Source organism: Oreochromis aureus, linkage group 11, assembly GCF_013358895.1.
Source record: "Oreochromis aureus strain Israel breed Guangdong linkage group 11, ZZ_aureus, whole genome shotgun sequence".
Classification (NCBI taxonomy): domain Eukaryota; kingdom Metazoa; phylum Chordata; class Actinopteri; order Cichliformes; family Cichlidae; genus Oreochromis; species Oreochromis aureus.
In genome coordinates, this window is record NC_052952.1 from 19068077 (window position 1) to 19079603 (window position 11527).

Genomic DNA, 11527 nt, shown 5'->3' on the forward strand with positions numbered 1-11527 from the left:
GCTGTCTGAATGTGCCATACCTGGATTTAATGGGCCAATGGAAAGTCTAATGAAAGTGGTGAAAAGGTGGAGCTGAAAAGCTGAGAGAGAGAGAAAAAACAAACAAACAAACACACACACACACAGTACCAGCAAAATCTACTAACCAGCCCTCGCTTGTTACAACTAGTTACAAACCTTTTATGGTGACTTTCTCGCAGTCACAGGAGGCTGCTGTTGTTAGCATTAGTCATGGAGAAATGCAGGAGGCGGGACAGCAGCCCCAACAACAGAGTGAGGAAGAGACAGAGGGGTTAAATTAACTCGGTAAGAAAATAGATGGAGGGACATTATAAGGAAGGGAGAAGTTCAAGGGTTCAGGCAAAATTAATGGCTACTCGACCAGTGAATGGCCACTGCTTATAGTACCAACTGACTAAAACTTGTGTCAGTATCAATAATAAATATATACTGAGTAATCATTGTGAGCCACCTCGACTAAGAGTTCAGCCCTGGATGGAGGAGAAAAGAATAAGTAGCATCCCAAAACACTATTTACAACAGATGAATAGTATCTGAAAGTCATGTTCTCATGAAATTGGAAACAATTAAGCAAAGTCCTGATACAGAACATGAGATATGCATCTGGATCTTTATTCTACCCATCTACTGTTTGCTAAAGCCTAATCAGAAATGGTCTCAGTGGAAGGTTGGCTGTAATGAAGACATGCTTAAGGAAGGGAAACTGGGAGAAAAGGCTGATATATGTCAAATTACACAAAAACTGAACAAAAATCAGTGGTGAGAAGTCTGATGGAGCAATGATTAAAAATTTGAAATTTTTCGTTCAAGCTGTTGTCATTATGTATAAATGAGGAAGGGACAGTGGTACAACAATGAGTGTCTGCAGACATCTGTAAAAACACAGCGGAGGCTCTGTCATGTTTGGGGCTGCAGATGACAATCTGAGCAGAGAGTTTCCTCTCACCTATCCACCCTCCAGCACTGCATGCTTAGAACTGATAAAAATACTTTGATTATCTAACCACTGTTAGACTATTATACAGCGTGGTATAATATTGACTCCCTTAAACACAGCTTATCGTACCTGCTATTTATCTTTTTATTTACGCAGCATGCAAAGAGTTCTACGTAGGAACAGGTAAGGGACAGTATGACCTTAACTCTGTTTGGTACATGACCACAGGCTATTGTAGTTAAAATATATATAGATACATAAATCAACTCTGAACTGGCCATTTATTATTTTCAAATGCCCTGAAAGGCGTTCGTTCACTTGTTGTAGTAACTTTGCATATAACAGAATTTTAAAACACCATATATACATCACATGCATATTTGAATGGGTTCTTTACCTATTTGGCAAAGCACAATAAACTTACACATATATGTGATCTAGTGCTCATGATTTGTTTGGTTTTACCATTCATTTTTAGTGCTGTGATGCAGCTGTGGGGATCACAAACAAACATAAATGGCAACCACTTTCCACACCTGTGGACAGACAGGAGTGCATTAATCACATGTGGCGGTAGTGAGGGGTTAATGCTGTTAACGAAGGGGGATATGGGCTTAGACCGATCGAGCATGAGCTGTCACAGTGCCAGTCTCTGTGACACTCAACTTGCAGCGGGAGGCAAGCGACATCAGTGAACACGCCGACACCATTAACCTTCCTCTGTGGTCGAGGTAACCTGCTCCAGCACTGCGGATAAGCTGAGATTGGCAGCAGGTGTGACAGCTGATTAACCCCAGCTGCAGGCAATTTTCCCTCTGATGTTTCTGTTTGTATTTTGCTTTGTGGAGCTGCAGGCCGTCATTGGCTGTCTGGTCCTGTGGCACAGCTGTTAGGCTGTCTGTTTTTTCACGTCTTTGCCATTAGAACTACATTTTGTTATATATTTATATAATTAGTAATAATCAGTTAATAATTTTCAAAAATTCAGCCAATTAGATATTTATCTGAATCTATCAATGTAAAGTGGATTGTTGTTCAGCACTGGGAGGAAGTGGGTGCACTGCAATGTTAAGATTATGTGGTTAGAATGACATTGGTTTCTTTTAACCTTCACTGTTCTTTGCTTTTAATTTCATTCAGTTTATCAGGAAAAACATGCTAAGGTTAGATAAGAGATACACAATACAGTTTCACTCATATCATAAGCTAGTGTGTGTGTGTGTGTGTGTGTGTGTGTGTGTGTGTGTGTGTGTGTGTGTGTGTGTGTGTGTGTGTGTGTGTGTGTGTGTGTGTGTGTTCTGTGTAACCTGACTAGAGGTGACATTTTACGCAGGCTGCTTGATAAACACGAGTCTGTTTCCAGCAGTGTGAGTGCGCATGTGCAAATTAAAAGGACTTTTTGAGGTATAAAAACCTTTCCCAGAAAATTTGTTGTGTCTCAGACCATTGTGTGTGTGTGTATGATCGCGTGTGTGTGAGAGAGAGAGAGTGAGAAACAGGGCGCGTGTTCGGGACTGTACCTTAAGTGACAAAATTTCGGGGACAAAGAAGGATCGAGTGGTGTGGACCTCCATTGATTTGGGAGCACCTTCCCCTGTCACACCTGCAACCATGAAGGTAGGTGACGCAGAATATTATGAATTAAGTGTGAAAAAGAGCAGCAGGTAGATCTATTAAAGAATAAAATTGGTCTGTTTTGTCATTTCTGGTATATTTATAAATGGGTTCTAAGGAGTTTATATGCTTAAAGATGTCTATAAACAACTGTGCAGTATACAGAAATGGCTCAGTTGAAAATAGCAATGTATAATTTCAGGTATATACATAAATACATATGTATTATTTATCTAATTGTACAGTTTATCTGTGGGTTTCGTAATCAGGTGGTAAAAAATATTAATTTAACATAAACCTCATTTAATAACAGTTTAATGTTAGCAATACAAATAGGTCACATTGAAGGGTACTGTGTATACCAAATGTATGAAATTATTTTGTTTTGGTCTCTTCACCATCAAAAATATATGGACTTAAGTATTGTTTCCATATCTACCTGCATTCAGGACTCATACGACATGTTTGAAATGAATGGCGAGATGGACAAGAAGAAGAAGAAAAAGATGAAGAAGAAGGAAAAGCTGGAGGGCATGAAGAAAGAAATGGATATAGTGAGTGATTTTAAGAAAGCTGTTCTTTTATCACCTTTAATCATATAGAATGGATTGGGCGTTACTTGATTAAAGGTCCTATGACTTTCCACGTGACTTTTATGACTTATTCCAGCTGCTGTTGAGATCTGACCAAAATGCATCGATTCAGATATGAGTACATAACCTTAGCTCACTCCTATCTCCCCTTTGGAAGATTTCTGAATCTGTAATTTTGTCTGTCTCCTTCTGCAGGATGACCATGAAATAACAATTGAAGAGCTTGAAATGAGGTACACCACCAGTGTCGATAAAGTAAGACATTTCTCATCTTTTATTTCAGTCTTGTTTTCACTCTTGTTTATTTATTATTTATTATGCAACATTAAACAAGACAAAGGCGGTTCCTCTGTCCTTTTTTAAAGTTCACTTTTTTTTCATGTGTCTTGCTCTGTACTCCATCCACAGGGCTTGACCTCCTCATTCGCCCGAGAGATCTTGGAGAGAGATGGTCTTAATGAGCTGAAGCCTCCTAAAGGAACTCCTGAGTATGTGAAGTTTGCCAGGCAGCTGGCTGGAGGCCTCCAGTGTCTCATGTGGGTTGCCGCTGTTATCTGCTTCATCGCCTTTGGAATTGAACTTGGAAGAGGGAACCTCACAAGCTTTGATGATGTGAGTCGGCACTCTTCCCTTTCTCTTGCTTCTCCTTTAGTGTACAACTGGGGGGGGGGAAGACCGAATGCATTATGGCTCATGTAAATTGATTTGAGCAGGAAGTATCGGAGAGAACTGGGAGGTAAATGAAGAGAGAGTGGGAAGGAGGGCAACAACATCCTATTTTAACATCCTCTGTCTCTCCCTCTCTCTCACTCCAGCTGTACTTGGCCATTGTCCTTATTGCTGTTGTCGTGGTAACCGGTTGTTTTGGTTACTACCAAGAATTCAAGAGTACCAACATCATTGCCAGCTTCAAAAACCTAGTTCCACAAGTAAGTTGCACAAATGCAGGTGTCAAAATGTTACCAAATGTTGGCCTATATTATTAATGACTTCTGTTATATCTCTCTGGCCTTCATGTTTTAATCCTCTTTCATCTTGTCTAATCTGGCAACCCACTCTCCAACATTAGCAAGCCCTAGTAATCCGTGATGGTCAGAAGAACCAGATCAATGCCTACGAACTAGTGGTGGGGGATCTGGTGGAGATCAAAGGAGGAGACAGAGTCCCTGCTGATATTCGCATCATCACTAGTCAGGGCTGCAAGGTAAAATACACACATACTGCAGTGCACTGTGGACAGGATACTGTCCTATAGCATTGGATGCTTTGTTAGAAATGTTATAATGCTATGTTATAATGCAGGCCTATGATCAAACTTTAAAAAGTAAAATTTCTTTAAATAACACGAGTTGATGATTTGAATAATGGAGGGACACTAAAAGGTTCACATTTACTTGGCTAATGGAATTAAAAACATGAAAGAGCTCGGTCCATTATCGTACACCTCTGTTTCTTATCTCGATTTCAACATGCAGATATGTAGGAAATCTTTTGTAAATATACTTTGTGTGCCAGGTTGACAACTCGTCCTTGACTGGGGAGTCTGAACCACAAACCAGGAGCCCCGAATGTACTCACGAGAATCCCCTGGAGACCAGGAACATTGCTTTCTTCTCCACAACCTGTCTGGAAGGTACATTAGATAATAGGTTTGGCTTTTGTACTGTTTAACACATTATCTTTGCTTAAAATAGGCCTATGATGGCTTCTGCTAATATTTTTCAGTTTGTTGTGAAGCAGAAGCAGTAACTAAACATGGTAAACAGACATACAGTATCTCCTCTCCTCTCCAGGTGTGGCCACTGGCGTGATCATTAACACAGGCGATCGTACCATCATTGGTCGGATTGCCAGCTTAGCAAGTGGTGTCGGAAACGAGAAGACGCCTATCGCTATCGAGATTGAGCATTTTGTGGACATCATTGCTGGTCTTGCGATCTTTTTTGGGTTTACCTTCTTTGTGGTTGCCATGTTTATTGGATATGCCTTCCTGGAAGCCATGATCTTCTTCATGGCTATTGTGGTGGCTTATGTGCCAGAAGGGCTACTTGCTACAGTAACCGTAAGTTTCACATCTACTATAACATCTGTGTGTGTCAAATACCTGTCTGTCTTATAATAAGAGAACCCAGCTTTACAAGTGCTCATTTTGAAGAATCACGTGTTATGTATTAGTACACAGATTAATGCAGTTACTCGTTTTCTCTGTGGTTCTTCTTTGTAGTAACACACTAGCCCATAACAAACTGTTTCTTTTTCACAGGTTTGTCTGTCTCTCACTGCTAAGCGACTTGCCAGGAAGAACTGTGTTGTGAAGAACCTGGAGGCCGTGGAGACATTAGGTCAGCATATCAGACTGTTACTCAACAGAGACAGCGTATTATAAGATCACTTCATGATGAAAGGGATCATTTTATTTATAATTAGATTATTTAAAGTCTCACTGAGTTGAATTGTGGTGATAAAATCATTGCAAGTTTGGCAATATTTAGATATTAGTTAATAATGTGCTGAGTGGTTTTTCACAGGCTTGACAGTTTATATCTATCTGTGTGTTAAATTGTTTTTTTTGGCAGTTTTATTGTCTCAAGTTATAATAAACCTACATTTTTTTATGTTTTCTCTTTCATATGAAGCATATGTAATGAAATGTCTTATGAATAAAAACTGCCATTGCCATTCATCAAAAAGTTTATCACGTATGCAGTTCATAACATCGTAAAAATGTCCTCATAAAATCCAGTCTCTCGTACGTAAAGAAGACGCGTGTGTAACCTTTGACCCTTGTGTGCTTAGGCTCCACTTCAGTGATCTGTTCGGATAAGACGGGCACACTGACCCAGAACAGGATGACTGTAGCTCACCTTTGGTTTGACAACCACATTCACGCTGCTGATACCACAGAAGATCAGTCTGGTAAATAAGCACATTTAAAGCAGTGCCTTTTGAAATCACCCAGTTGTGTTGCTGTAAACAGTTCTATATAACAATAATTAAATATGCATAGGTCAAAGTTTTGATCAGTCATCAGAGACATGGCGTTCCCTGGCGAGAGTTGCAGCCCTCTGCAACAGAGCTATATTCAAACCGGACCAGGAAGGAATACCCATTCCTAAGGTACAGGATATTTTCTGGTGTTACTGTCTCATATGTACGTAATTACGTGAACTCTGTGCTATTTAATTAAACTTGGTGTGACTTGATTTGGAGTTAGCTTGCATATAGTGCAACTCTGACCCTGCAAAATGTTGCATTTAGTCTTGCTTTATTATAAACATTATATAAAGTTATAGTAGCTCGGTGGCCCATTATCTAATTCTTTCATGAAAAGATTTGTTCTCATCACATTGCTTTTACCGCCTCTCATAGCGGATTGTGGTTGGAGATGCATCTGAGACTGCTCTGCTCAAGTTCACTGAGCTCACTGTAGGAAACACCATGGACTACCGAAACCGCTTTAAGAAAATTGTGGAAGTGCCTTTCAACTCCACCAACAAGTTTCAGGTAGCAACAGAGATATTTTTTCATGATTGATGAATCCCTGCATTCTTAATGATAAAAAAAGAGATCATTTTGTGGTCACCTGGAGTTTTACATTACTTAATTGTCTTGTCTGATCCTTAGCTGTCTATCCATGAACTAGAGGATCCACTGGACCTGCGCTATCTGCTGGTGATGAAGGGAGCACCAGAACGTATCTTGGAACGCTGCTCCACCATTTTGGTAAAAGGCCAGGAGCTGCCGCTGGATGAGCAGTGGAGCGAATCTTTTCAGACGGCTTACATGGACCTGGGAGGGCTGGGAGAAAGAGTACTGGGTTAGAGTGCTTCTCATTAAAATGTTGCTAGAGTTGTTTGTTTTTCCCGCCACACACTGTTGGAGGTTTGAGCAAATCTTTCAAAACATTTTCACTGTAATCAGTTTTGTTTTATGGCCCGTAATAATTGATAGTACATCATTAATTTTGGTGGTGCTTTGGGTTTTGTATTTTTAACCATCCTTCCCTGCGCTCCCAGGTTTCTGTCACCTTTATCTAAATGAGAAAGAGTTTCCTCGTGGCTATCACTTTGAAACGGATGACATGAATTTCCCCACATCTGGATTGTGCTTTGCTGGCCTCATCTCAATGATTGACCCACCAAGAGCCACTGTACCCGATGCAGTGATGAAATGCCGTACTGCTGGTATCAGGGTGCGTTACTATGGCCACACTTAAACGGCTTGTTTTTTAGATGATTTGAGTTCTAAAAAATAGTTTTTACTCACGTAATGCAATTTATTTCCTCATAACTTTAGGTTATCATGGTAACTGGAGACCATCCAATTACTGCAAAGGCAATAGCAGCTAATGTTGGCATCATCTCAGAAGGCAGTGAAACAGTAGAAGATATTGCCCAGAGGAAGCGCATACCTGTGGAACAAGTCAACAAGAGGTGACTGCATCGCTTCAGTCCACAGTTTAAACAATTCCCATTTCAGTGGCTTATACATTTGACTGTCTGTACATTTGAGTCTAATGTTTATTTCTCACAATCATTCAGCATATGTCTGTGACAAACAAATAAACTATGTATATTTATTGTATGGGTCTGCACAGTGAAGCTCGTGCTTGTGTGATCAGCGGTGGCCAGCTGAAAGACATGAGCAGCGATGAATTGGACGAGGCGCTGCGCAACCATCCTGAGATGGTGTTTGCAAGAACATCCCCTCAGCAGAAACTGATTATTGTGGAGAGCTGTCAGCGTTTGGTAAATACAAATACACTGTGACCTCTCACTACCCTGCCTCCACCTCATAACTCGCGGCCTGACTTTTAAACTTGTTGTGCACATGTTTCATAAAAACATATGCTAATATCTTACGGTCCCCTTACAGTAAGATATTAGATATTATGGTCCCCCTGTGAGGACAATGAATGAAGAAGCAGCAGGGGAAGAGATTGGTTTGCTCATATCATTTTACCCAGTGTGTTCAGGTTAATGACTGTTTTCATCTTTCACCACTCCAGGGCTCCATTGTGGCTGTGACCGGTGATGGCGTGAACGACTCTCCCGCTCTTAAGAAGGCCGATATTGGCGTCGCCATGGGGATCGCTGGCTCAGATGCTGCGAAGAACGCAGCAGACATGATCTTACTGGACGACAACTTTGCTTCTATTGTCACCGGAGTGGAGCAGGGTGAGACTTGAGAAGAAACTCTGCTGTGTATTAAAAGTGGTCGTATGTAGAGTGAATTTATATCTTCCTACTTAGAGTACTATTGATTTTGAGGTTAAACCTATGGTAAATATAAAGATCCTGCAGTTGCTTGTACTAAGCAATGAACAGTTAAAGCTAAAGCACATTGAGTCCTTTTGTTGTCACACCTGTATATGTGTGTTTGTAGGCCGTCTTATCTTTGACAACCTGAAGAAGTCTATTGCCTACACGCTAACAAAGAACATTCCTGAGCTGACTCCATATCTGGTCTACATCACCGTCAGCGTGCCTCTTCCTCTCGGCTGCATCACCATCCTGTTCATTGAACTGGCCACTGACATTGTGAGTAATTATGTCATTAGTACCAGTTCCTTAAGGAAGAAAATTGCTTAATTACGGTCATTACACTGATAATTTGGTTTAACTGGTGATGATTGCTGTTATCCTATATTTGCTTGCACCACTCACACACAGTTTAGCCCTTAACAGTGGGTGATTTAGTGATATTAATATATTCTTCAGTCTCATATGTGCTTTGGACTGATATCTCGTATGTTTATTTCTCTCTCTGGTGTAGTTCCCCTCTGTTTCTCTGGCATACGAGAAAGCAGAGAGTGACATCATGCACCTTAAACCTAGGAACCCCCGGCGTGATCGCCTAGTGAACGAAGCCCTGGCTGTGTACTCGTACTTCCAGATAGGTGCGGCTATAAGTGTTTGTGTCATTAAAATATACATGCAGTACAGTTTTACTATTGGAATTGCTTATCCCAGTTACCCTTAACTGAATGACAAACACAAAACTATCTCAGTCCATCCTGTAAAGTGCAGCAGATGAGATGGTACTGCTAATACTTAGAATATCTATTTTGGTCTCCCTGCATCTACATACTGTTTAGAAACTTCTGACCCTTTTTATTCTATCTCTCTTTTAGGAGCCATCCAGTCTTTTGCAGGTTTTACTGATTATTTCACCGCCATGGCTCAGGAGGGTTGGTTTCCACTCTTATGCGTTGGCCTGCGGGGTCAGTGGGAAGACGTCAAACTTCAAGACTTACAAGACAGCTATGGACAAGAATGGGTTAGTTTAGACCTTCTGTTTTATTCTCAGTGTTAATATAAGTGTTTTTGGTAATAGGGATATTTGTAATTTTTTTATGGAAGGACTTACTCTCTCATTTCCTCTTCTCTGTGTGCAGACCTTCAGTCAGAGGCTGTATCAAGAATATACGTGCTACACCGTGTTTTTCGTCAGTATAGAGATTTGCCAGATCGCAGATGTGCTCATCAGGAAAACACGACGTCTCTCTGCATTCCAGCAAGGCTTCTTCAGGTCAGCAAAGACCCGTCTATACCATGACTTGCTACTAGCTAAATGTGAAGCGGGAACATTTTTAGTTTGTCAATAACTGTGAAAGCAGGATGAAGTAGAAAACCAGCATAATTCCTGTCTGAGTGTTTAACTGTTATCCAAGATAGCTAACCCTGCTGACTGTCTCGAAGTTAAGCAAAAAGAGCTTAAAGTGCAACACATGAAACTAGAGTCAGGAAAGTGGCAACATTAGACGCTTGTATAGCCACTTTTCTTAAGAGCTACAGCTGACTACAGAGTCTTTGTTAAACACTAATTTTGCAATTCCTAAACACAAAACTGATACATTTATCTGGGAAATTTCCCATGTGTTTTGCCATAAAGGTAACTTTGGTCTAATAAGTGACTGTAACAAGATCCGACTGGGAGATTTTATGTTTTCGTGTGCAGGAACCGAGTCCTGGTGTCCGCCATAGTCTTCCAGCTCTGCCTGGGTAATCTGCTTTGCTACTGCCCTGGAATGCCCAATATCTTCAACTTTATGCCCATCAGGTAAAAACACAGGTCCTCATTTACATGGTCACCATCTTAAAATCATAGTTCAGACTAGATTAGAAAACAAATTGTCAGTAATCTACAGAACGCATCTTTTATTAAAACATAATGTTGGAACAATAGGTAGAAAATGTTTAATATTATACTTACTAACTTACACAATCATTTTTGCTTGTTAATAACCAAAAGGTTCTTTAAATGTTAACACATTGGGTTATTTTCTCTTCAGGGTTCAGTGGTGGTTTGTTCCAGTTCCATATGGTATTTTAATCTTTGTCTATGATGAGATCAGGAAGTTGGGAGTGAGAAGACACCCAGGAAGTAAGTTTAAAAATCTTCTTCTTCTTCAATCATCATTAAATTAACCATTCTCATTCCATGACGATGAATCTATCTCTTGCTATTTCACAGGTTGGTGGGATCAGGAATTATACTACTGAGATCATAGAAGAAATTTCAGCCTTTCATCCAGTGACATGCATGAAAGCATCCTTTATTCACAGAACATGACAAACCAGGAGAATATCACCCAATTCAACACTTATCTGCATTTCACTGAGATTTATGTATTTAAAGCCTTTAATTTCAGAAATTTATGAATTTTCCAAACTTCCTAAATGCTTTTGACAAAATAAAAAAGGGTTAATCACTATTTCAAAAATTCACAGATGTGTGTTTTTTGCAAATCTTTGACTGATTGCATTGTATTTATATTAATAATGAATTTTATGACTGTCAAATCAATTACAAAATTCAAAGTTTTTAATGTGTGCTGACCTTTTCCAACCTACTATGTGTTTCACAAATGTTAACACTGCACATGTGATTCACTCCAGATGTTGGGTTATCAGTTTTAATGGTTAAGGATAACTTTTTAAATTAATTTGGCAGAGGTCTTTATAGCTAATATGCAGTGCAACCGCCATAAATACAAGCACACACAGATATTTTAGAAATTTGTCAAAAAATAATTTAAACTAAAATTATGTTGTTTATTAAGCAAATAATAAACAATTTGGATTTTTACACCCAAATTTGAGCTGGCACATTGGACTTCTATTAAAATTAAAATAATTTTTTCTGCATCTTGATTCAGGATCTTAATCAAAAATCAAAATTAATGATTTTTTGCAAAACAGTACATTTGCAAATTTTTGACTAACAACGATATTTTGGCATTACAAATATAACTTTGATTAAAGACCTTGCACACTTTGGTGTACTGACGATTAAAAACATAAAAAATGATTTTGATAACTACGAATACTGTTAATTTGCAGCAGCTGTGACATAAACC

At 39.5% G+C, this 11527-nt stretch overlaps 1 protein-coding gene across 1 annotated transcript; it reads left to right on the plus strand.

Moving 5' to 3' along the window:
* The first annotated feature begins 2382 nt into the window (after nt 1-2382).
* LOC116331347 (potassium-transporting ATPase alpha chain 1) lies at nt 2383-10882 on the plus strand. The gene is made up of 24 exons (XM_031754006.2): nt 2383-2575; nt 3022-3126; nt 3361-3420; nt 3574-3777; nt 3981-4094; nt 4235-4369; nt 4681-4798; nt 4959-5227; nt 5429-5507; nt 5962-6081; nt 6173-6282; nt 6535-6669; nt 6790-6982; nt 7182-7357; nt 7462-7598; nt 7763-7913; nt 8174-8342; nt 8551-8705; nt 8941-9064; nt 9299-9444; nt 9563-9696; nt 10126-10227; nt 10460-10551; nt 10642-10882. Exons 1-24 carry the CDS (start codon nt 2570-2572, stop codon nt 10668-10670), a joined length of 3063 nt encoding a protein of 1020 aa, XP_031609866.1. The 5' UTR covers nt 2383-2569; the 3' UTR covers nt 10671-10882.
* Nucleotides 10883-11527: the final 645 nt, after the last annotated feature.